Source organism: Xyrauchen texanus, chromosome 18, assembly GCF_025860055.1.
Source record: "Xyrauchen texanus isolate HMW12.3.18 chromosome 18, RBS_HiC_50CHRs, whole genome shotgun sequence".
Taxonomy (NCBI): domain Eukaryota; kingdom Metazoa; phylum Chordata; class Actinopteri; order Cypriniformes; family Catostomidae; genus Xyrauchen; species Xyrauchen texanus.
Window position 1 is genome coordinate 41,464,202 of NC_068293.1, and position 27,050 is coordinate 41,491,251.

General features: G+C 38.6%; 2 protein-coding genes across 5 annotated transcripts in view; both read right to left on the reverse strand.

The window, feature by feature from the left end:
- The window catches only part of LOC127659305 (polypeptide N-acetylgalactosaminyltransferase 3-like), a 31,431-nt gene extending 13,897 nt beyond the window's left edge, over nucleotides 1-17,534 (reverse strand). Inside the window, exons 1-7 of one of the 3 annotated variants that reach the window (XM_052149062.1) lie at nucleotides 17,407-17,534; nucleotides 13,883-14,429; nucleotides 10,488-10,660; nucleotides 5,600-5,749; nucleotides 2,921-3,155; nucleotides 2,400-2,517; nucleotides 1,628-1,828 (exon numbers count right to left, since the gene is read on the reverse strand). In XM_052149062.1, coding sequence (XP_052005022.1) covers nucleotides 1,628-1,828; nucleotides 2,400-2,517; nucleotides 2,921-3,155; nucleotides 5,600-5,749; nucleotides 10,488-10,660; nucleotides 13,883-14,343 — 1,338 coding nt within the window. In that variant the 5' untranslated portion in view covers nucleotides 14,344-14,429; nucleotides 17,407-17,534. Of the gene's footprint in view, nucleotides 1-1,627; nucleotides 1,829-2,399; nucleotides 2,518-2,920; nucleotides 3,156-5,599; nucleotides 5,750-10,487; nucleotides 10,661-13,882; nucleotides 14,430-15,432; nucleotides 15,579-15,847; nucleotides 16,022-17,406 lie in introns of those variants that run through there. The other 2 variants (XM_052149061.1, XM_052149060.1) reach the window with 2 other exon arrangements.
- Nucleotides 17,535-18,728: 1,194 nt separating this feature from the next.
- ttc21b (tetratricopeptide repeat domain 21B) overlaps nucleotides 18,729-27,050 on the reverse strand; it is a 36,437-nt gene continuing 28,115 nt past the window's right edge. Inside the window, exons 21-31 of one of the 2 annotated variants that reach the window (XM_052149130.1) lie at nucleotides 25,662-25,772; nucleotides 23,286-23,367; nucleotides 23,019-23,169; nucleotides 21,963-22,124; nucleotides 21,492-21,687; nucleotides 21,031-21,255; nucleotides 20,625-20,745; nucleotides 20,471-20,538; nucleotides 20,138-20,254; nucleotides 20,028-20,037; nucleotides 18,729-19,729 (exon numbers count right to left, since the gene is read on the reverse strand). In XM_052149130.1, the coding sequence (XP_052005090.1) occupies nucleotides 20,177-20,254; nucleotides 20,471-20,538; nucleotides 20,625-20,745; nucleotides 21,031-21,255; nucleotides 21,492-21,687; nucleotides 21,963-22,124; nucleotides 23,019-23,169; nucleotides 23,286-23,367; nucleotides 25,662-25,772 (1,194 nt within the window). In that variant the 3' untranslated portion in view covers nucleotides 18,729-19,729; nucleotides 20,028-20,037; nucleotides 20,138-20,176. Of the gene's footprint in view, nucleotides 19,730-20,027; nucleotides 20,038-20,095; nucleotides 20,255-20,470; nucleotides 20,539-20,624; nucleotides 20,746-21,030; nucleotides 21,256-21,491; nucleotides 21,688-21,962; nucleotides 22,125-23,018; nucleotides 23,170-23,285; nucleotides 23,368-25,661; nucleotides 25,773-27,050 lie in introns of those variants that run through there. The other variant, XM_052149129.1, reaches the window with a different exon arrangement.

Sequence of the window (27,050 nt, forward strand, 5' to 3'; positions counted from 1 at the left end):
TAAATCAAGGCTACAGTCTGGTAGAGTATCATAGCCAAGGAAGTAAACACATGTTAAGGATTGATGGGGACCAAATGTAATAATGTGACAATGAACAATGGAAAAAACCCATATCAGTTGACCAATATTCATAATGGGGCATGCCCCCCTCAATGTCTATGGTGGTTACGGCCATGATCATAGTCATGTATTGTATTGATGTATTGATTAGTAATTAATTAGTAGTTATTTTAAATTAGCCATAGTTAGTTAATAGTTCTCAAAGAGGAAAATCTAATTATTGATTGCCTAACAGTAAACTACCTCAGTCATCAGTTCATCATCACTTACTGATTGGTTAATCATGTTTCCATATTAGTTACTAGTAGTAACTAAGGTGTTAATCTAGTACTACTCATTAATCCTGCATTAATTCCTGCATAGTTACCTATTAATGACAAACCATTATTATAAAGTGTTACCATTGCTTATTGTTGTAGAGCGCTCATTCACTGTGCACAGTGCCTGCAAACTATATCTTTATATAATTAAATTGCAGCATTTTGCACTTCAATAATCACACCTGCGCACGCAGAACTCCAAAGAAAACTATCTGCAGAAAAATTCAGCAGAATTGTGAAATCTGTCATAAAAGTTCTACGCATTCCCCATCCCGCTTGCATGTTTGTTTATTGAAGATTTTGGCTAATTTAATGATACATCTAGCTACCAATAAGTGTGTAATACTCTCAATACATTCTGCTTCAGATGCCGTCAGTGCCTGCCGATCACGTATCCGTAGGTGTGAAGCTACCAGCAAAAACAAAGAAACAGAAAAGCCATCGTGTCAAAATAAAAGTTCGATTCAAGATAAAAGCTCAACACATGACATTTAAGAAATGTACTACTAATGTTTAGTAAAATGTCATTTATTATTATTAATATGATTATTATCATCATTATTATTATGTTGAACCTATATCTCACAAGCAAGAGTGCTGCTGTACTGAACAGAATATTCCAGTTATGTTTTCATTTATAATGAGATGCTCTGTTGTGCAGCTCTTAATTTGACAAAAATAAGACCAATTCTGTTAATTGTTCAATTTTTATTTGATTAAATTTTTGATTCTTTTAATTAGACACAATTTTGATAATGAAACTGAAATAAACTTTAGAGAATAGAATTTAGAAGAAAATAAATAAAAACTGATTTCCTAGGGTCCTACCTAAAAAACAAATAGTAAAGTTGACTTATTTGAGAAATACTCCAAGGTGCTATGATTTATATAATTTATTTTTTACATTGAAATGTAATATTTGAATAGGCTAAAGGAGTGTGTTCAGTAGCATATTACCCATTTATTCTGTGGAATAGAAATTGGTATCGAGAATCATGAAATTCTATTGGTATCATGTTAACACTACTTGTTTACATGATACAAGTGCCTCAAACAAAACTCTTTCAAAGATCCCATTAACCTTGCATCAACCTTTTGCAAATACAAAGTGCTTTCCAGTTGTGTTGAAATTCATTTCTGTAGTATTCAACATTGTCACAGACCATCGTTTATCTTGCACTGAACCTGGAACATTCCTCTAAGATGAAGAAAATCATCACGGTTTCAGATAAATATATTTTTGTTACCTCTTTGGCGATCTGAGCGGCCTGCTGGTTTCTCCTGTAGAAGATCTCTTTATAATCATCCATCCAGACCTCGGCCAGTCGCACCTGGTTGCGAGCGATCACCTGTGTGCCTTTAGGGAAGGTGTGAGGGCTCTTTGTGCGGAACACGTGACCAACGACAGAGCAAGGGATGATTTCCAGCTGCCCACCACACTGCCATACCTGTAGGGGGTCAGGAGGACCAGAGAAACTTAATGTCTTTCACAAGGGAATGAACTACAATCCCCTGAAGCATTGCCAATGATGTCACTGAACTGAAAACAATGGAAACTCTTGATTTAACATTGCTGAAGTTGCTGATTAGAAGTTAAAGAATAGATATATTTTAAGTTTATTGCTAAATATTCAGATATATACAAATATATATGTAGTTTGAGAGTGTAGATAGAGCGACGTTTCTCTGATTGGTGGATTTTTCCCCTTTGGGATTATGGGTAGTGTAGTTCTACACCAGGAATAATGCTATTAAACACAGTTTTTTAAAAATGAAGTTGAATTAATGTGGACTAATTGCTTCAACAGAAGCATATACCATCGATTAACAACCTCGGAGCTTATGGTAGGTCTGTATTTAAAGGCTTATGAAAGTTCATGGAAAAAATCTAATCGCCTATGGAGAAAATGACTGAGATTCTGTCCAATGTCCAAACTTTGACTGGTAGACATTTATGCTAATACAGAGCACTACCACTGAGACAGTTGGACTGTGTGTGGGAAATGAATGTTCACTCACCCTGAAGGACATTTCGATATTCTCTCCCCCCCAAATCTCCATTTCCTCGTCGTAGCTTCCGACCTGGTAGAAGTAATCTCTCGAAATGGAGAAGAGCCCCCCAGCAAACGTTGGCGTCCTGCAGGGGCAAATATGATTACGGTGTAAATGTTCCTCAAATGTTATGTTTTTCCATTAGCCACAAAATGACTGAAATGTGTTAGTGAGTGTGTGGGAAATAATCATGTTTAATGGAAAACAATTAAATCTAATGCAGTTCTGAGAGTATCGCAAAATATTTTCACTCACTCAAAGCATTTACAGGTATAGTTTACACAAACATTTAAATTTTACCATTATTTAAATCACTCCAATGGCATCAAACATCAATAATTCTTGTGTGTAATGTCCCTGATGTCAAGCGCTTTTTGTCAAATTTGATTGTATAATTTTTATCACAATTTTCCTTTTTTGGGTGAACTATTCCTTAAATAATGAGCAAGTGGTAATTGGGATTAGCATAAATCTGCACTTATTCTTACTTAATAGGGTATGTCTCATCTTTGCGCCTCTGTTTCTCGTGATCGGGAAGGGTCTCCCAGCCGAAGGACAGAGCCCAGTCGAAATTCCCGCGGTTATGGTGCTGTCCGTACGGTGAGGGTTTCATGAACTCAAATGTGTTGAGGTCTATGGTGGTGATGTCGGGACTCACTACAGCTGTGGAGTTCTCTGCTATCCGGGCCAACAGAGGCTCAAGCCATCCGTTGAAGCATTCACCTAATAAAACATCACATTACACACATACACACAAAAAATCATAATAATAATATTAGGCACAATGTTAGCTTCAGTCACCATTCACTTTCATTCCACACAACTGAAGCTAACATTCAGCCTAACTCAACTGGTGTCCTGCAGAAGAAAGAAGGTCATATGGGTTTGAAATGACATGAGGGTGAGTAAATTATGACAGAATTAAACTTTTTGGGTGAACTATCTGTGGCAGGGCGGAGGGCGGGCCGGTTCGTGATCCTACACACCCGGTCCCGTGTTAGGCTAATTAAGCCTCCGTGAGGGATAAAGGTCGACTACAGAGGACCGTGCAGGATAGAGATAGTTTACGGACATGTCCGTCATGTGGGTTTGTCTGTTAAAGTTTCAGTTTATTATTAAACCATTATTTATATTGTCAAGCCGGTTCTGGCCTCCTCCTTTCCATTGATCCCTTTATACTGGTGCCGAAGCCCAGGAAGGAGGAGGGATGCCCGTCGCAAAGTCCTCGACACTGCCGTCCACCCAGGGGAGCGCCGCTGCAAGGGAGTAGACCGATCGCCCGGACGCAGTGAACGGCCTCCGTCCGCGAGGCGAGTGGGAACTGGACTCCCCGACCGCCTGGAGCGATGGAGCCCCTGCCAGGGGCGGAGGAGAGCCCTGCCATCCCCCAGAAACGCGGAGGGGTCGATGGAAGACCGCCGTCCGCGAGGGGAGGAGGGAAGTGTCTCCCCGACCGCTTGGAGCGGTAGGGCCGCTGCCATAGGTGGAGGAGTGTTCCCACGTGTCGCCGAGAATGCGGAGGGGTGTTCATTCCGTCGGGGGTCGTGAGTCTGACTCCGGTCCGCCCGGGGAGAAGCGGCTGTCTTCCGCCTGAGAGGGTGGAGAAGTGATCGAGGACCATGCGACGGTGTATCGGAGAACCGGCGAGTATTTTTTATTTTCATCTCTCTCTCCTCTCTCTCTCTCTCTCTCTCTCACACTGCCGCTCCGCGTTGGCCTTTTCCCTCTCTTTTAAATTTTACAGTGTTTTTTTGGGGGGGGGTACTACACTGTTACAGGAAGTACCCCCCCATTTTAATTATTTCTGTTTCCCTCCCCTTGTCCCGTCCCTCGTCCAGGTAGATGGGGATGACCTGCCGGCAGACTAGGCTTAAAGCATGCCCTCCCCCAGGGAAAGGGGGGGGGGGTGTACGTCAGAGAGATAGTTTACGGACATGTCCGTCATATGTGTGTTTGCCTGTTAAAGTTTCAGTTTATTATTAAACCATTATTTATATTGTCAAGCCAGTTCTCGCCGCCTCCTTTCCATTGATCCCTTTACACTATCCCTTTAAGTCTTTGAAGTAATTCATTGGAATTACTTAGAATACATTTTAATCACTTGTTGCACTAGATATATTGACTTGGCTTCAAATGAAAATAGAATATTAAGTTAAACGGTTGAAGTTGTTTGCATGTAACATTGCAACATGAGCAGTACAGTACAGCCCTGTTTGCTCCTGGTATTAAAAGGAATTTTTCAAGTTCATTACAAGTTAAGCTCAATCAACAGCATTTGTGGCATAATTGATTACCACAAAAACATCAAAAATAAAGTAAAAGCACAAATCTGACTTGCAGTGAGTCACTCACAATGGATGTGAATGGGGCCAATCTGTAAACATTAAAATACTCACTGTTTCAAAAGTATAGCCAATAGATTTAAACATTATACATGTTTACTAACCGATTTTGTGTAACGTTATATCCTATTTTACTTTGTTGCTATGACAACACTGTAAACCGTAAAACAACAGTAAAAACAGCAATTTAAACAACTTCACAGCATAAATAATACACACAAATTATAAGCTTCTCATTTCTGCCTTTAAACTCTCCAGAAATTGGCCCCATTGACTTCCATTGTAAGTCACTGTAACCTCAATCTTTGCTATTTTAAAGTAAAGGAGGGACGAGTCGAAATTCACTTTTGTATAAATCAACATTATGCCACAAATGCTGCTGATTGAGCTTAACTTGTATTGAACCTGGAATATTCCTTTAACGTCTATCTCGGGTGATGTGATTACTAGGTATCACTACAGATTTCTGAATTTGATTTGACTGGGATTCATAAGCTCTCGATTCGATGTTAGAGTAATATAAACAGAACTGTGTTCTGAACACATTTTAGTAATGTTGTTATGATGAACTGCTGTAAGTTGTATAGCACCATGAATCTTTAACAAGTCTAAGCTCAGACAGAATTAAAAAGCATCACATTCTTTCCAACGGAGAACAGCTCGAACTGACCGCAGACTTGTTTGTTTTTATTAAGAGACAAACCCAATGGCGCAAGCTGGGCATTAAAGGCATTAAAGTGACTCTAGTAAGGGTGAAAAGATGGAAAATGTCACGCCTCTCTCATATGACTCGATGTTTTCTCATGTCAGAGTTTGCATACTCACAGTGGGCATCCAGAAAGGTGAGGGTGTCTCCTGTGGCCACAGATGCCCCGAGGAGTCGAGCAGTGATGAGACCTTTTCGCTCACGCTGGCGTACCACACGGATGATGTGCAACTGTTTCAGATACTCGTCCAGTTCGTCCTTTAGTCGCTCTGTGAAACACATTGAAATGTTAGAACAGTGTGTGTGTGCTTGTGCATTTATGAAGTCTAGTTTTTGACTACAAGTGTTTGAAAGGTAAAATCGACCGACGTCCCTGAACTGCGCAAGCACTGCGAGGTCTGTCTGCACTATGCTTTTTACATTTTTAGCCTATTTTTAAGATTTAGGTATTTCAATTCCATAACAAAATTCCATAAAATGTACAAAGGCACTTACAATGGAAGTCAATGGGACCAATTTTTGGAGGGTTTAAAGGGAGAAACGAGAAGCTTGTAATTTTATAAAAGCACTTATATTCATTCTTCTGTTAAAACTTTATTATTTGATTATTATTGCATTATTTAAGCTGTAAAGTTGATCAAATTGTCATTTTTACATTCATTTTAGGGTTTGTTAACATTATAGAATAGAATAGAAGCCTTTACTTTGGTCACACATTATACATATATTTTTTGCATATATCAAAATCTGGGGTCAGAGTGCAAGGGTCAGCCATGATATGGCACCCCTGGAGCAGATAGGGTCAATTGCCTTGCTCAAGGGCTCAACAGTGGCATCTTGAACCCCTGACCTTCTGGTCAGTAACCCAGAGCCTTAAATGCTGAGCCACTACCCATTATATCCCCATGGCAACGAAGTTGTAAAATTGGCTATAAATTTACACAGAAAAGGTTAGTAAGTGATTTTATCACACTAAAATCTTGTTTACACTCCAAAAATTGGGCCCCATTCACTTCCATTGTAAGTACCTCACTATTCTCCAAAGAAAAGGAGGGGCAAGTCAAATGTTTTTGACAAAATTGTATTGAACCCAGAATACTCCTTTAAGACGCAGTGTAAATTAGGTGTAATTTCTGCATACAAATAATGAGCTTTTAAACCGTTTTGGAAATGATGCAGAATTATGAGTATTACTGCATGTTGTGACTAAAATAATGGTAAACAAATACAAATGTTTTTACTGTATGACGTGCATCCTGGGATGCTTTTTAAACAGTTTTTAAGGAGTTCCCATGTATGCTGAACAATTTATATGTATCTACAAAAACCATGTAAAGGAATAGTTCACCCAAAAATGTATATCCTGTCATTTACTCTCATGTCGTTCCAAACCCATGACTTTCTTTATTCTGTGTAACACAATGCATGAAAAAAAAGATGCAATGAAAGTGAATGGTGACCTGCCTAAAACCTTGGTATTATCCCAACCTCTTCTCATGAAATCCCTTTAACTACATTTCTGCAAATTTGTTTTACATAGCTTGTGGTACGTATCGTGGCTGTTTCCTGGTGAAATGAACACTAGAGGTGCTACAACAACAATGACTTTTATTCACTTTCATACAAATGACAACAAAAGCAGCAGATTATCAATTCATAAACACTCACTTTTTGCCCAGTTCCTCACACAATGCAATCTTATGACATTTAAACACTTTAATTATACTGCATGACTTGTAAGGCCATACATTTTAACACTAGCATTACAAAACCATCTGCATTTACAAGCTTGTTTAAATACACTCAAGCAGCACGAAAGCTCAACTGATAGAGTGTTGCACTTGTGATGTAAAGGACCGGTGTAAGTGTCCTGAAGAGCATGCGAGTCGACACGTGAGCCAGAAAGTGTCGTAGAATCATACAATTACATAGTTGCTATAGAAATTATATTTTTCATCTCGCGTTTGCTTTTCGAACACAATTAGGTTTTAAGGTTTATGGTAGGGAGGTTGTTTTTTGTGGATTCTAAACTCAATAGATTAAACTCGCTTTTAGCGCCACACAGTGGACATTTCACCTCGGAACTGCCACATTACGTGTAGCGAACCACGATATTTTGTTTAGCAAAAATGTTGCCACAGTCACGTAATTTTTTTTGAGATCAGGCTGTATTTTCCTCTCCAGAATTATTGTAAATCTTTCAAGAGTAAAGATTACACCCTTAAACGGCAACAATCTTGCAGAAGTTGAAATGAGAGTCAGCAGCACAGCAGGTCGTGCTATAGGTTTTGGCTCAGTCTGTCGGTGAGGGCCGACAAACAGAACACTGGTCTTTCTCAATGGAAGCTGACACTGCACAAGAAATACAGAAAGTGTGTGTGTGTGTGTGTGTGTGTGTGCGCGTTTTTGTGATATACCAGGACAATTTTGTAAGTTATAAACTGGTAATCACAAGGTTATTATGCTATAAATGTGCTTTATGAGGACATAGACTAGTGTCCCCATATTTCAAATCGCTTAAAAATCATACTAAACAATGTTTTATTGAAAATGTAAAAATGCAGAAAGTTTCCTGTGATGATTAGGGTTAGGGGATAGAATCTATAGTTTGCACGGTATAAAAATCATTATGTCTATGGAAAGTCCTCATAAGGATAGGAAAACAAACATGTGTGTGTGTGTGTGTGTGTGTGTGTGTGTGTGTGTGTGTGTGTGTGTGTGTGTGTGTGTGTGTGTGTGTAATTAAAATAAGTCAAGAGCGTTACAGAGGTAGTTGAAAGCCAATTCTCAGGCTTTCACTTCTCACATGGCAAGCCGCCAACAGAGAAAGTTCAATCCCTGTGTGATCATGTCAGGGGACCGACCATTCTCTCAATGACTATAGGGCAGGTGTACTCTAATACAGCGATTCTCAACTGGTGGGTCGTGACCCAAAATTAGTCACAGATCTGTTCTGATAGTTTCATGGGCAGCTGGGAAAAGCAATGCTACATGGGAATAATAAAACACAACTATGCAAATAATTGTGCTTTGTTAAGACAGTAAGTAGGTTTATGAACAGAAGCAGCTTGTGGCCAGAATCTTGCACTGAGCGATATGGGTTATGTACTGTGTAATCACAGGGATGTTTCGCATTTTTTAACATGTTGAACACATTAATGCACTACCTGACAGAACGTGTGGTGTCCTTGCACTCATGTACTCACCCTCATGCCATCCCAGATATGTATGACTTTCTTTCTTCTGCAGAACACACATAAAGATGTTTAGCAGAATTTCTCAGCTCTGTTGGTCCATACAATGCAAGTGAATGGTGACCAAAACTTTGGAGCTCCAAAAAGCACAAAGGCAGCACAAAAGTGATCCGTAAGACTCCAGTGGTTTAATCTGTGTCTTCTGAAGTGATCCGATCAGTTTTGATGAGAACAAACCAAAATGTAACTCCTTGTTTACTATAAACCTTGAGATCAAATCTTGACATCTTGTTGGCGATCATGATTTCAAACTAGATTACACTTCCTAGCCCCATCTAGGTTTCTGCGCATGCATCAAGCACTAGGAAGAGTAATCAAGCTTGGAATCATGATCATGCCTAGAGACTGCAATGGCAAGGTGTACAGTGGAAACAAAAAAGTTCAGATGACATGGATTAAACCACTGGGGTCTTATGGATTACTTTTATGCTGCCTTTATGTGTTTTATGGAGCTTCATAGCTTTGGTCACCTTTCACTTACTGAGCTGAAATGTTCTTCTAAAAATCTTTGTGTTCAGCAGAAGAAAGAAAGTCATACACATTTGGGATGGCATGAGGGCGAGCAAATCATGAGAGAATTTTCATTTTAGGGTGAACTGTCCCTTTAAATTGACTGGAATATGTTATAAGAATTTTCAAAGTACATTCGTTGTTTTATACAATATTGCCAAAATATCAATAATAAACAAAAACAGTGACAAAGGAATTATTATTATTATTAATAATAATATATAATAATAATAAATAAAAAGGAGCCAGTAATGGTAAACCTAATAATAAGAGTACATTTCAATAAAATAACTATTCAACAAGACATTAAATGAACAAGAATCATTATCTTTGAATTGAAATCTAAATGGCGTTTCTTGGTGCAAAATAACGTAGTTTAATGAGGTTTTCAATAGAAACGTAACGCACGTTAATATGTTACACACGCGTCCATCTTTATTGCTCGCCATGTTTACAATCTGTCACACATTGCTAGAGCGGACTAATACTGTATGTTACTTTAGGCTTGTCGCTACATTTAGTTGCAAGTGGGGCAGATTAATTTCTGATTTCTAAGATCAGTTGGGACTTGTTGCAAATTCCATATTTGACCACAGGACACCACAGGACCATTGAAAATAATGAGGGGCTCTGTTGAGATCGGGTGGGCAGCAGTAGCTACTATAAGAAGTGCACCAGAGGTTTTGCCGTCATTATGACTTAAAGATAGAATACAAACGTATAATAGGTCTGCACATGTGTCAGTACACATTTAAGAATGGTTAACAAATTACATTATCAGCAGTTTATGGTAAGGATCTATGTTTTCAAGATGTCCAGTGTAAAATCTGAGACCTGAAGTAAAACCAGTGGAGAACCACTGACCTAGCACCACTCATGTAAATATTATAGCATATATCAACATATTATACCATCCATGTACCACAGTAATGCCACAGTACAAGGTTTTTAAGGTACCTTCACGCTCAGTTTTTCATTCTCTTTGCCTTGTCAGAGATCAAGTTTTTAAGAGTCCACTGATCCCCCTCATACCTCAAATCCCCTCCAATTTCTGAGCAAATCTCATGAGAACATTCCCAAACAACCCAGTTTCCCGTAGTAACCCTTTTCACGAGCCAAGCCCCAAGCAGCCTGATGTCAGCAGGCCGACAAGAATTCAGCTAAACGGGTTGCCCGTGTGAAACCGGATGCTCGTTGAAACACACGGGTCATCCCGCTGGGCTACATGCTAGAGGTGAGTTACCGTCAACGCTGGCGTCATCCACGAGGATGATCTCTTTGAGGAGGAGCGCAGGGGAGGTGTGCAAGACAGAGTAGACGGTCCGCAGTAGCGTGCTCCATGCCTCGTTATGGAACACGATGATCACACTTGTGGTTGGCAGGGGTGGGCATCGTCTGAATTTCTGCTCTATGCATCTATAAAAAGAAAAGTGTGGGATAGACACAGACACAGATGGAGAGAGGAAAGGAGGGAGATATTTTACTCAAAAGATAACTTTGCATTAGCTAAACTAGGGGTTTTATTTGAACACAGGACACGGAACAAATGTCTTATAGGTGGGACCTCTGGGATATTGACATTAGACCAGCAATTTTTCATTGTCTCGCGACTTACGAGGATTTGAGCATTAAGGCAGAGATGCTTTGATAGTGTCTCTGATTTAAACTTCTGTAGCAGGAACAGTGTTTTTGGCTTTGATTCATTTCTGTGAATCAGTTCAAATGGTCCATTTCAATGAATCAAATCATAACTCGATTTAATTATTTGTTTTCGTTGTCACTTAAAAATGTCTCGGTGTGGGATTTTACATTTTTTAAATGTTTAAGTGCGCATGTCTTGTTACATTGGTGCATATAAATGAAAATCATAAAATATAATTCTTCCATGTGTTCATTATTTAGTGACAACATACCTTCACTAACATTTTAGTTAAGTTGAAATGATGGTTGGTTAGTGGAAAAATACCCTTTTTAGTCCATTCATAGCAAATATATACATTTACATTTATGCATTTATCAGATGCTTTTATCCAAAGCGACTTAGAGTGCACATATTACAGGGACAATCCCCCCGGAGCAACCTGGAGTTAAGTGCCTTGCTCAAGGACACAATGATGGTGGCTGTGGGGATCGAACCAGCGACCTTCTGAATAACAGCCATGTGCTTTAGTCCACCTAGTCACCACCACTCCGCTAAATAACGAAACTTATATCAGAGAATATTGAGTTAATTGTTTTAGCTATATCGCAAAGTCCTAGAGTGCAACAGTGCTTGCCAACTTTACAAGCCGTCTCGGTTCCAGAAGTGTTTTTCCCATTAATACCTTCCATAGAGATTTCATAAAATCCTTCATATAAGAGATGTAAGCCATGAACCAAACCAGATCCGGATAGAATCACAACATCACAAACTTTGATTCGAGGTCAAAAAGTATTTGAAAATCGGACAAAAAGACCAAAAGGTACAAGACTATGTACTTAACGTCTTTCATGAGGGAATGAACTACAATGCAATGAAGCATAGCGAATCAAAAACAATGGAAATACATGAAACTGTTCATTTAACTGTTCAGTTGTTGATTATACTGCAAGTATAAAATATATTTAAATTTTATTGAGACTGATATATACAAATAAAGATGTACTTTTGCCACTTTTCTTGCAGATCATGGGTAGTGTAGTTCTTTAAACGTATTCAACGTATTAAAGACAATTTTAAGTTTTCAACAGAGGCGTATAACATCAACTAACAACCTCAGAGCTCAGGGTAGGTCTGTCTATTCAAGTTTATTTGTAATCGTGGAGAAAATGAATGGGATTATGACTTCCGGAACCAGACTTTTTGCGCTTTAATACGTACGTGCTGTGTGAAACTTATGAGCACTAGGAAATTCAGGCTTAGTTTTGTGTGTGAATCACCCTCTAAACCAATGAGGGCAAGAACAAACTTGTTTAATTGAAGAAGAATAAAAGTGCAGCTTTGTCTCTGTCTCTAATTAGTCACATTAGCTGTGGAGACATGTTTAAATAACCTGTTTGAGGAAAACTCTGTAGGCTATTGTGTCTGAAGCTAGTCTGTAGTTTTGCAGAGACACTTATCAAGACAGACCCAGATTATGCTAACAGATAAATAGATTATATTTTAAGTTTTCTGCTTAGACAAAAATTCAAGAAATACATTCAAGGGTCCAGAAGTCTGAGACCACACTGCAAAAAATAAATATATACTGTATATATGTGCATGTATGTATATATGCAATGGTATCTGTATATGCATGTATATATATATATATATATGTGGATATACCAAAACAAGCAAAAAAAGAACAATTAAATAAATAAATACACATATTGTGAAATATGCATATATAAATGCATATGAAAAAAATAAATGCACCCAGAAATGCTAAAAAAAATGCAAAACATAACTGTTTAAGGGAAGGCAAAATTGAAATTTGATTTTTAATTTCATTAAACAGCCATTTATTTCTGTATGTGGTTCTTTATTTTTTCCTTTCCATTGGTTGATCTATAAAGGTTCTGCGTTTGTCTATGCTTGCCAGAAACTCTATAATGTAAAGAGAAAAGATATGGATGGAGTTATTCAATAGCCCGAGACCTGTTGAAAGCAGTACTATGTAATCTCCTAAACTTTCTAGTCTTTATAATGGATGCATGCACAGGCGATTTAGGACAGTTAGCTGCTACCTTTGACATGGATCACTATATAGTTTGACTCCTCTCATTAGCATGTTGTGCGAAGTAAAATTAACCTTTTTTTAACATTTTTATAACATCAACAGTTAACATTTTTTTTATATTATTTTTCAATTTTTTATTTATTTCTGTATTTATAAAATCATTTGTATATTGTTTCACACATTTCATTAGTTATATATTTATTCATGCGTGAATGTGCATTTATGCATTTATTATTTTTGATGTTTTCGTCCTCCACATAGACTGTATATAAAGTTGCTTTATCGGTTATTGCCAAAAATGTATCCCGATGGTTGCAGATATCATTTTTTTTCCATTCTACAACATACCAGCGGCCTTTAAAGGTGAAATAAAAACAGTCAGTGACAACTTGTGGGGATTTGTTATACATGTCTCCAACTTTGTATCTTTTAAATGATAATAAAAATAACTTAATCTGGTGAAATATATAGGCTATTAAAAAGCTTAATTTGGTAAATATCATAGTATAGACTTTTTTAATGGAGCCAAACCGCCACCATTTATAAATAAGGGTCACCGGTGTAATTTTGGTTTATTTATGGTTAAAAGTTGCATGTTATGCACAAAATCTTAATTTCTTTTTGATTATTATATTATTTGTTTATTGTTTTGGTTAAAAAAATTTAACTAGATCTGGGAAAGTCTTCTTTTTGGACTTGTCTGTGCCTGACAATGTAAGGAAATATATATAAATATATATATATAGTTTTTTTGTTTTTTTTGCAGATACTGATAAAATAAGGTGATGGAAAAGGCTGATATCCGATTTGCATATCAGCCTTTTCCACCACCTTAGATATCGGTATCGGCAAAAAAAATATATATATATATTATTTGGGCAAATTCGCCATAAAAGGTGTTTGTTGAGGTAACATCAGCCAAACCGGTGGTACATACTCTGGAGGTCTCGTATCAGGTCCGAGGTCTCTGCTTAGTGAGATCCGATCACTTGCATACAAGTTAAAGCAATGCTTCTCCTCTCCCTTCTCTTTCTCTTTCTGCTCAGCTGGATTCAGATTCTCAGTGTGAAAAGCCTTTCCGGAAGCACCCGGAGCGCTGGGGTTCTGCGGGGGTCTTTCTAGGACCGGTCTGAGTTCGGCAGCCGTGTAATACCCAGATAGACAGGCCTCGTCTTCTTGCTGTCTCACCGGTGCTTTAATCTGCATCTTTGGTATAGAGTCACGGAGGTTATTCATCGCACCCATCACCATCCCAAAAACACCATCCCGTTCATCCTGGGGGTTCTGACTGACCACTTCTCGTTGCATTAGAAACAGGAATGTCACAAATACTAATGCCACGATGGCGAGCTTCCATGGGTGCAGTCGTCTGCGCAGAAGTCTGCGGAAAAATTTCATTCTTCTGTGACAGAGCCAAACGGGAGTGTCGGAAACAAAGGTTCACCTGGCACACGCCCTGTGCGTAACATCACCGGCTGTCACACCTGTGAGAGAAAAGTGATGACATGTAGATTACTCTGACATACAAGCGGTGTCAAAACCTGAGCAGGAAGCTAAACACTTGACAACTGGTTTGCAGACGGAAAAATCTTTAGACAGTTCTGAAAATCCAACGTCAATATTTGTTTTAATATTTAAGCCCCTTTTTGGTGGCTGGGAAACCAGTCTTCACATGAGAAGTAATTTTGTGAACTTAATTTCTTTAAAAACATCCACTTGGAGTGATTTTCAAAGGAACTTTCCACAAAAAAAACAAAAAAAAAAAACAGGCTAATTGGTGCTTTTATCCACTGAAAATTTAAGAAATTATCATTTTAATCCTAGAATACATGCAATGTCACAGTTTATGCTTATATTTTTGACATTAAGTGGTTTTTTTTTATCTAACATTCCAGGAACTCCTTAATTAAGGTTTATTTGATTATGTGAACTAATTGTTTTCACATTAAGTTTCATATTCAATTATAGGCTATACTGCATGTGTGTATATACATATATATTAGTCAAAATAATATATTTAATTTTCCATCTATTATAGCCTATACTGTACATATGCAATTACATTTAAGCAATGTTAAATATTGTTTATGTTCAAACCTATATTTATTAAGTAAATATCAAGATGTCATTTGGCAGATGCTTTTATCCAATAAAGTTATTTACATTATGACATACAGTAAGCTTATTATGCAGAATATACGTACCTACACGCCAAAAGCCCACACAAGCACTTACAATCTAAAACGATCATTCAAATGGATTCCATTGACGAATTAAGAGGCGTTCTAAAGAATTTGAATTTAAACGTAAACATTCTATGGGTAAAAGATAGCTTTGCATGTTCAGGATAAATGAATTCGATTTGTTTTGATCATTTTAAGTACTATAACGCGATCTAGCCTTTAAAACGGAATCATGCAAAATGTTCACACCTCACATCATACAAACGTTATCTAGCTCTGACAGAGAACAAAGTTAGAGACATACCGTCGGCGCTTGAAACTTATGGAAGTGCATATCCAAAATGTGCTTTGAACTTCACAGCGACTGTATCAAAGCAGAGATGTAGTCGGTATCTGACTGTTATGGTGTTGCCAAAGTGAAACAATCTCAGCCGGACTTCCGCGTCGTTGGATCCAGGTGCGCGTCTCTCAGGTAGAGGGGCGTTGCGTCCGCAACGCGTGCGTAAATGCCACATGTGCCTTTCATTCATCTCAAGGGCGCGTCCAGCAAACGTCAACGCAAAGCATTTAAAAAATGTTGCCATCCCACATGCAAGTTGCCCAATACATTTCGCTTAAACAATAAAAAAAATTATAACAATAAAACAAAATATAGGCTTGAGTTTTTAAGGAATAGTTCACCAAAAAAAAAAAAAAAAAAAAAGTCAACATTTACTCACCGTCATGTTGGTCCAATCCGTGTAACTTTTTGTACTCCGTGGAACACAAAACAAAATATTAGGGTCTGTTCGCACAAAACGCTCACTTTTTTTTTTTAGTCTATCTGTACTGTTTTTCAATAGTTTTTTCTATGTAAACGTTGACGTCTTGGACCATTGCGAACATCTCGCTTTATTTCAGCATCTCGGACAGAAGTCATGTCAAGTTAAAAACAACTTCAACTATTAAAAGGGTGAGACACCTGCATTCTGGTGCTACAGGTAACTGATGTTGTAAATAACTGCTTTTGTATTCCACATAAGAAAGAAAGTCAAACAGGTTTGGGGGGTGAGTAAAATATCATAGAATGAACTGGGTGAGGTGACCTATCCCTTTAAGTAAACTGCATTAGAAATCAAATTTAAAACAAAAGGCAAGGACTTTTTTTTTTTTTACACTTAAAAATGTAATATTAATAAAAAAAACTAAGATAATTAAAACAATAAATCCATATGCAACCAAAATATTTATTATTAAATAAAAATGCATTGCTAAGATCCAAAAAACTAGAGAATTTGTGAATTTAGCGAGACGTTTTTTTTATCCCAGGAGTCTGAAAACTTAGAAACCAGATTAATGTAAAAAAATAAATAATAATAATAAATAAAAAACAAAATATATTATTAATAAATAAAAAACTTGATGAATTAAAACAAAACCCGAGGATTATTTTATGCATCAATAAAATATGAATAAATATAAAAAAAGAAAAATACAAATAAATAATCATAAAACTCCCGGAGCGTTGTTCCTCTCACACAGAATGGAAAATGTAACAGTGAGCCTGACATAAAATCTTAAAGAAACCCGAATAATCTAAAACATCAAATATTAATAAAAAATAAACCAAAAATGATTATTATTGACAAAAATCACTTTAAAATAAAAATAAATTATAACAAAGCCCAAGGACTATTTCATGCAATAATAAAATATTAATATAAACATGAAAACATATTATAACAAAACGTGTTAATTTGTATTAATATATTAAAAATATATATTAACAATAAAGCTAATAATAATAATACATTTCCGCAACGTTTTGTGTCACCAAGACAACGGAAGATCTGTTCCATTCCATTAAAAGTCTTAAAGTAACCGGATTATCACGGCCGGGCATCCGCTCCGCTGTTGCTAGGAGACGCAGAGCGCAGGAACGCGTGCGCACCGCATCGATTCACTGAGAAAAGCGTCTCAATGCGACAGGATACATTCCAAAAGTGATCTGCAGATGAGCATTTATAGTACGGGAATCTATATTATCCACAGTCAAAGTGTCCCACAAATGGCATTCATCATTTTTCATGGAAATAAAAAAAGTTTTGTCCCATCGCCGGCATTTTCAAAAGCGGTTCATCCGACATCACTTATACAAAAACGTCGTGCAACATCTCTGACATCCGTGATATGACATACGAGTTTGCAGCAATGTAAAACTCACTTAGAAACTCACTTGGAACTATTACTTCAAAACATGTCCCTATTAAATTGAATGTAGATGTATGAACGAACTTACCAGACAAGCTCAGTCTGCGAGGATGTTTAATCCACCATGTCCCCATGCACATGGACTTCATAAAGAGCTTCTGTGTTTGCAGGGCAAAGAAAAGAAACCGGACACGAGAAGAATACAGAGGCTCAGAGTCCTCATCTGCAGGGTATAGCCCTCGGCAAACAAGGGTACCGACTTGAAATGTAACTTCCCCTCGGTGTCCCTTGTGTTAAACCTCACTATATAAGAGGTTAGTGATAATGACTTATTAAAAAAAGCTTTTGAGTTGGACAAATGCTCCTGATGATGTCTGCAAGTTTATTCATTTGACATCCGGCTGATGTGGATTTGTTGCACAGTTGAAATTCTTTATTGTAACACTATCAAGCTAAAGTTTACTTTGTAAACCTTACAGAAATTCCTATCTGTGAGACTAGATTTGTTCAAAGGAATTTAACCCTCTGATGCACACACTGTTAAATCACAAAGGGGGGGTATTAGAAATGTTTCTTTATACTGTAAAAGAACATATACAGTACTTATTCCCAATCTTTTTAGAACCACAAAATTGTGTATTTTGAGAGAGTTACACATCCGTGCACTGCAATAGAAGATATATTCCAGATGTGGTGCTTCATCTGTTGAAATTCTGTTGCCATAAAAACAAAATGGCATTAAAAGATAACATATATATTTATATACTGTAAATCACTGTAAGGCAATCATGAATGTCGGGATGCAACACGACTTAAAACGGCTTTTAAATATTTGTCCACAGTGGACACAACCACAAGATGCTTAATGAGACCAGTGGCAGAGCTAGGGGTGGCCAGAAGTGGCTGTGGCCATCATGGCCTGAACTCACTCGCAATTGCTGTTTTAGTCCTTTTTTTGGCACAATGTAGTTCTTTAGAGGTGAAATCATCTCTGTACAAATGTACAAACTTAACATGTGTGCACACCAAGGTCGCCGCAACTCTCCGTCCCAGGTGTCATTGTTTCCACACTTGGTCTTTGTGTGTACACAAGCAGTTAAGCGTTTCAAAATCCCAGGTAAGACTTTACATAGAGTTTTCAATACATTGCAAGGACTCAAGAGGCACAAAAATGCCATTTGAGTGGTGAGAAGTCACTTTTATTAAAGGAGTATTCTTCAAAAATAATCTCATTTTGATTTTAAAGGTGCTGTAAACTGTTTTGTGGATTGCCACACATAAAATGTCCCTACCTGACAGATGTTTTTACTGAAATATGTGTCCTGTCTCTGTGACAGAACTAGGCTTATTAATAATAATAATAAAAATCCCTCATTTTGCCAAGCAGAAATACTCATTTTGCCAAATCAGCTTTGCTGACAGCAAAAAAAGTGGCTGACATGTCATTGGAGGGCGGGGTTTTGGAGGGAGAGCTCTGAATTGCTTACAGTCCCTTTAACATCTACAGGTCTACAAGAAATCACTTGCAAGCTATAACCTATTTTTAAATGTTTATTCCATTCATTGTCAATTTTAATGAAAATAATTGCACCACTAATGCTTGTTTTTAATAATGAACACTGCATGTAGTCATATCAAGACATGTCTTATACTGATACTCAAAGCACTTGATACAAAATAATACATATTATCACATTTAAGCAACAGCTCTCACTCACGCTCTCTCACGCACCCACCCACGCACCCACTCAATCACTCACGCACGCACGCACTCAATCGCTCACTCACGCACGCACTCACCCAAGCACTCACTCACACACGCACTCACTCACTCACGCACGCACGCACTCACGCTCTCACTCACGCACTCACTCACGCACGCACGCACGCACGCACCCACTCACGCACCCACTCAATCGCTCACTCACGCACGCACTCACGCACCCACTCAATCACTCACGCACGCACGCACTCACCCAAGCACTCACTCACACACGCACTCACTCACTCACGCACGCACGCACGCACTCACGCTCTCACTCACGCACTCACTCACGCACGCACGCACGCACCCACTCACGCACCCACTCAATCACTCACGCACGCACGCACTCACGCACCCACTCAATCACTCACGCACGCACGCACTCACCCAAGCACTCACTCACACACGCACTCACTCACTCACGCACGCACGCACTCACGCTCTCACTCACGCACTCACTCACGCACGCACGCACGCACCCACTCACGCACCCACTCAATCACTCACGCACGCACGCACGCACTCACGCACCCACTCAATCACTCACGCACGCACGCACTCACCCAAGCACTCACTCACTCACTCACTCACTCACTCACCCAAGCACTCACTCACTCACCCAAGCACTCACTCACTCACGCACGCACGTCCACGCGCCACAGTCACGCGCGCACACGTCACGCGCGCTCACTCACTCACTCACGCACGCGCACGCGCTCACTCACCAAGCACTCACTCACTCGCGCGACACAGTCACGCGACGCACAGTCCGCACGCCGCACAGTCACGCACGCGCGCACTCACTCACTCACTCAATCACGCGCGCACTCACTCACCCAAGCACTCACTCACTCACGCGCACACAGTCACGCCGCGCCTCACTCACTCAATCACTCGCGACGCGCACTCACTCACTCACTCAATCCGCGACGCACTCACCCGCGCACAGTCACGCACGCACTCACTCACTCACTCACTCACGCACGCACTCACTCACTCACTCAATCACGCACGCACTCACTCACCCAAGCACTCACTCACGCACGCACGCACTCACGCACTCACTCAAACATATTCCACATTGGTTATTATTTCATGATCTTAATGCTGCTCTTGCTTTGTCCAGTATGTCTTTTCTTATCCGTGGATAGTTTGGATGTGCGTCCAAGACCTGAGAGTGTGAGACATTAACACTTTACAATCTCAAAAAAGAGGACAACATATCTCTCTCACAAACTGCTTAAACCTCAGAGCTCATCGTAGGTCTGTCTTGAAGGGTTTATACATTATTTCTTAAAGTGGATTTCTCTTTGGAGAAACTGTTGCAGATTATACAGTATATACAGATATAAATGTGGAGGACAAATTCTCATACAGCTATACTCACCTTATGACATACATCTATAGCATCCACGTATCTTTTGGCCTTCAGGTAATTGAACGCAAGCTTGTAGCCTGGTAAACAAACAGGATGCTCATGTCAACACACAGATAGCCTCATGTGACAGTACAGAATGTCCTGTGATGGGCTTTAAACATACCGATAGTGGGGTTGGTTTGATTGCTGTACTTCCAGGCCATTTCATAATTTAAGGCAGCATCTCGGAACGACTGCTCTTTCTCCATTATGTAGCCCATGTACTCGTACGCTTTGCAGCAAGACTGTTGGAAAACATGTTGTTTCATGTTAATGCATCAAGTTAATAAGTTAAGATTTTACTTGTTCTGAACATTCTTAAAAAATCTCTAGAGCTGGAATGTTAAAGTTATTCATTTGTTGATGTATTGATGTTCTAGGGTTTCGGCACACTGTGGACTGTTTTAATATAATATTTTGTATTTGTTATTCTTTCTTTCAATATTTTTCCCCTTTATTTCACTTATTTACTACAATTCTTTCTTTGAATAATTTGTTCCTTTATTTCACTTTCTTTCATTTATTGTCACCTTGTTGTGGCGCAGACATCTCTTCAGAAGCTCTCCTGCCATGTCATATTTTCCTGACTGGATGTAGATGTCGGCCAGCAGCAGCCAGCTCTTTTCAAACTCATCTGCATCGATGATGTTCCAGTTCATCTTGGCGATGCGTTTCAGCTGGTTGCGGGCTCGAGGTGTCTGCTTCAGGATCATGTAGGCAGTGGCCATGGCCAGCAGTGCAGGGACATAATCTTTCTGTAGAGCACAAAAAGTCAGTGGTACTTCAACGATTGCTTGTTGCTAAATGTTGCTAAAAATGATGCTCATAAAACAGACAGCTAATGCATACAGCATTTAAGACAACAAAAGGAGTAACAGAAGGTTACTGAATATCATATACGTTTGCCTTGAGGGTGTGATTCCAGGTAAATACAAAGAGAGTGAGCATGTGTGTGTTTAATACAAAAATCTGTCATGTGACGCTCACACACCTCACTGTTTGCGATCTCGATGAACACATTGAGAGCTCGCTCTATGTTGGCTTTCTGTTTGGTGGCCAGACAGCAGTAGTTCTCCAGGATGCGCAGCTGCACGTGTCCTGCAGGAGTCTGCGGCTTCAACTCCTTTAAGAGCTTCTCTGCTGTTCTCACGGCCAGCTGCTCAGACTCCTGCTTCTCTGTAGAGTTCCTGATCACAAATAACCAATCACACCATTAGTGAAACTGGTGATGTGTATACAGTAAAATATAGTAAAGAGTATTTGGTTGATGTGTACTGTATATAGTGCACAACAGTGTGGTTCCGGAAATAAAAATGATATGATCAGTAAAATAATTACTTAGATTTCGGTCTGAACATGAAGGAAATATCCCTTTCATACAAACATAAAATGTGCATTTTGAAGTGCATTTTTCAAATATCTCAATAAATGAGTGTATTGTAAAGGTCAGATCAGGACTCACCCCACGTCTCCATCCAGATTTTCAAATACCTCTCCTCCAATAGTCTCATTATCAGGATTCAGGCAAATCTCGATCATGTTGTACACTGCATTCTGACCCCAGTCGTTGTCCTTACGAGCTTTGTTAAAGTGACGCAACCCATCGTTTGGTTCGCCGGTGTACCTGAGAAACAGAAGATCAGTTTTGGGTGAATTAAGATTTTTTATTAACTGTGATGTTGTTAAGCATATCTCTGCTTGTTCCAAATTCGTATGACTTTCTTTCTTATGTGGAACACAAAGGGAGATGTTTTAAAGAAGATCCCTTCTGTCTATGCGATACAATGCCAGTGGATAGTGAACAACTCAAGTTCATGGAAAACAACTCAAGTTCATGGAATATGACGCACAAGGCACATAGACAACTTTTAGGATACTTTTGGGTTGTTTTTAAGCTTTAACGTGAGTCAGTATGCACTGCCACACAGTCAGAAATGAACTTTTAAATTAAGATCCCTGTATTTACCTTTATGTGCACAAAACAAACTCGTTTATGTCAAATACATCAATTTAATACATTCATTAAAACGCATGTTTAAGATTGAATTACATCAGATGTTACAAATAAAAACCAGAAGAATTCATTACAATGACAATGTTTACCCCGCATTATGTATTTTGGCATTTTTGCTCCGAGCCTCTGCTAATTTCTGATCATGCACATGCACATTGAATTAGATCTCTTCAGAATACACAGATTAAAACACTGGAGTAGTATGGATTAATTTTATGCTGCCTTTTATGTGCTTTTTGGAGCTTCAAAGTTTTGGTCACCATTCACTTGCATTGTATGGACCTACAGAGAAGAAATATTCTTCTAAAAATCTTCATTTGTGTTCAGCAGAAGAAAGAAATTCTCATCTGGGATGGCATGAGTGTGAGTAAATTATGAGAGTATTTCAAGTTTTGTGATTTTATTTTATGCAAAAATTTCATTTGAACCATTTCTGTGTGACTATATATATTGATTAATGTTGTTATAAAGAGCTACTCTCTTGTCATTATTATGTAGTATTACCACAGATAAAGCCCTTTGCAGTAGTTGTATCCAGGCTCAAACTTTGCCCTCGGTGAGTGCTTCTCAGCCATCTCTAGGAACCGTGAAACCTCCTCCAGTTTACCAGCTCTGCGCAGCAGATCGATGAGGCGTGACAGCGTGGGGTAGTTGTCTGGGGAGGAGATTAATTCAGTTCATTAGAGTTTCCTGGTTAATTGGCTCTCCAGACTGTTCTAATAAGATGCTAGATGGCTTGAAGTCATGAGATCATGAGATAAAGGATTTCACCTGGTTTTCTCTCCAGAAGCTGTTGGAAATGAAACACAGCCTGTTCATAGTCCTGCTTCCTGAACATCAGATCTGCCATCATCTAAAAATAAACAAAAAAGTATTCAATATATAACCAAATGCATTGCAACCAAAGCTATCAAAAAGACATTTGAAAATGTCAAAAGCTTATCATTATATACTTCATTTTGTATTATGTAAAGTTTCTTGCACTAATGGTGTGTTCATGTCATGTTGGAATTAGGGATGCATCGATCCGATACCGATACTGAAGCTTTTAGACGGATCGGGTGTCAGTCTGAGGTGCCCGATCCAAATCCGATACTGTATGTTAGTCATGTTCGTTTCTGTCAAGCTCAAAAAATGACATAAAATAACCATAAAAACACAATTAAAATAGTTCATATGACTCGTGCATTTACTTCAAAGCCACTTGAAGACGTGCGATATATCTGTGAATCACAAAAGGCTGTTTAATAAGTAAATATATAAAATGCACGCGCAGCTCAAGTGCGTCAGTGAATGCCGCTGCTCGGTTTACACGCACACACTCGCGGCTATTTTTAGCCTTCACGCGGTGTGCAAAATTTGAGCGCAACTCACAAACAACATCTCACATATAGATGCTCAATAGTTCGGTTCACTTATAGTATGCATTTAGAACGGCACCAGAGGAGCATTTTACCAGAATTTGAATAAGAAGAGAATTAAATTACTGTGAACTTGCCTACAAACAGACACATACAGGACGTCCTGGAGAGTTCAGAATGTCAAAATAAAAGCATGAGCGTTTAAAAGTAAAAGGTGCACAATTGAGATATATTACTATTATAATATATTATTATGTGTTTACAAATGATAATAATATTTAAGTTGAATGGGTTCCAAAAAATATCTGTTTGAATGAAAAGTGGACTGATATCTTAAAACTAAATTAAACAAAAAAAGAGATCTGAATCATTTATAAGTCCAGATACAAATTGAAAACATTTTGCAAAAATGCAAAAAAAAAAAAAAAGGAAAAATAAAACACTGGTTTCTTTTCTACTGAACACTTGAAGACTGGAATTACTGTTAGTTTTGCTGCTTCATTATCCAGTATAGTAGTTAATAATAAAGTGTTTCTTAATAAGCTATACATTTATATTGAAATAATGTGTAGTTAGAGGTTTGTGTTTCTTTACATATTAAAGAGAACGCCCAATTAGTTCCACACAATAATGTAAAGATATTCTAAACCGATTATGCAAAAAAAACAACAACACTGGTATCAAATCGTTATTGCACAATACTGAGATTTCCAATATCGGAATCAGCTCGGAAGAGAAAAAGTTATATAGGTGCATCCCTAGTTGGAATTACCCTAATTACGAGATTGCAACTTGTAAAAAGTTCTGAATTCTAAATTCAGAATTCTATGAAAGCTCCGACTTGACTGTTGTGACGTCATGTGAAAAGGACCAATATGGCAGCGGCCTCAACAGTTAAAGATAGTGAACATATTTCTGTTTAACATGTTATTTTATTATGCCATTAATACCTGGAGCATTTCTTTTTGTTCTTTTACATTTTTGAAAAGTATTTAGAGGAGATAACATTTATCAACAACAAATCCGTTTTGGTGTTATAAGTTTTGCCATAGAAACGAATAACTTACGAGGTCGGAGGATGTGAACGGCTCCGAATAGAACCTCTGAGTTACCATCTTGTAATTACAGTAATTCCAACATGAGGTGAACGCACCATGAAAAATGTAATAATTACGTTTTTCATGAGATATACAGGTCTAATATACAGGTCGTTTTTAACAGCCCCACTCGTCACTAACAGCCTAATTGTAAAGCTGCGTTACATTGTGACAGATTCATGAAACAATCTGTTCTGAAATATGACGCTCAAACTGTTAGGATCAGCCTAAAATGTTTATTAAAAAAAAATCAGTTGCTCGTTTCTAATGTTGAGATTCATCAGAAGGATCTGCAGAGTTGTAGGTGCTACACACAGACACAAACGGCACAAGATTTGATCAACTTTCACACCTTTTTCTCTTATCGTTAGCTTTTCTAGTGTTCAGGAATAATATCTATCCTCCTACTTCTTCCCTATTACCTTACCGTGACTTAGCTGATCATTCAATAGGTGTTAATCATGTGTAAACGTGGGCGGACACGTGTTTCCGACTTCAAAAACACAAGACTTTCCGAACACATTTTTCTTTCAATAAATGCTTATTTATCTCCAGGGAAATTTGATTCTGCATGACCCCTTCAACCTTCAAATATATCTGAACTCATGGGAAAATTCAATTCTGGTAAGGAAATGGACACATGTAGGTGTGTGAGGTCAAGCGACAGCGTAATCTATTCAGGAACTGACCAGTGTGGCGGCCTCGTTGACAGGGTCGTTCTTCAGAATGGCACTGCACTGCTGCTGACAGGCCTCAACATCATCAAGAGTCAGATATACCTGCGCCAGCTCCAACATCACCTGATTATACACACACAAACACATACACTTTCAGAGCCATTCGACAAGAGGGGCATTAAAATCTGCACTTCTTTTGAAAAGGGTTTTCTTATTCTGTTTGATACGGTTTCACTCAGTAGCATTGACATTTTATGCAATAATGCATGTATTTTTTCTAATTATTGTTTGATTTATTAACTTGCAAGTTAAAAGAAAAGGAAGGAAAATCAATAACAGGGAACTGCAGTGTACGCTAGTCTCAGCCCACAGACTGCCCTCTGCTAACCGTCTGATGCACAACACACAAAAATGACAAGCGCTATGCGGAAATTTGATTGGTTGACTTCTATGCATTTTCTGGCTATTGGTGTTCTAAGGCACTAGGTTGGTACAATGAGCGCTTTTGAAGAAGGCCATAGTTGGTCAGATTACTGCCATCAAACCTTTGAAAGATATTCAGAGTTTTGTTTGAGGGGCTAAGTATGCTTCCATGATGTCAACCACAACAAATGCATTTTCTACCATGGTTTTTTGAATATTCGATTCTGAAACGGCTTAAAACCATTTAATGCACAGGTAGTCCCGTTGCGAGAGTTTTATGCCTCTTTACCTCCGGACGCGAATATAGTGTAGCAAGTCTGATGAGTCTCAAAGCTGGGATTTACCGTCACCTCACAAAACATGACATGCAATTTCATCTTTAAGTCAAGCCAAGTGTTCATCAGCCCCGTATTACTGAGTACTGAGTATGGAGATAATTAGGAATGCACCTGCACTTCCTCTTACACACCCATAAGGCTTGTAAGGAAAGTATGGTTGGATATTCTGGTATGTTTAACACAAAGGGAAGAGAAGGAAACAGGGAAAGGCGTCATGATAAACATCATCTAATATTGCTGCACTGCTCAGCACACATGCGTTAGAGGGTGTCGCTCAATCACGTAGCACTGACTGAAGCGCTGAATGCAGACTGATTTGTCATTTATTTAGTAATCGCAAAAGGCCAAATCAAATTTCATTCTTAATGCAGTCAATAGCTGCATTTACTTGGACCCTGGTAATGCGTTTGTGATTGGAATAGAAGTTCAATCGAATAAAAAAAGTCTCATGTAACCATGTCAGATTAAATTGCCAACATCCGATTTAAAATTACATTCGGATAGTAAGGGGTGGCGTAAACCTTTTCTAATCCGTTTGAAAAGAGGATTTTTGCCATGTAAAGATTTGATCGGACTGCTTTGTGAACTGGGATGATCTGTGCATGTTCAGTACTGACGCAGTAATGGCTGCACTAAGTTT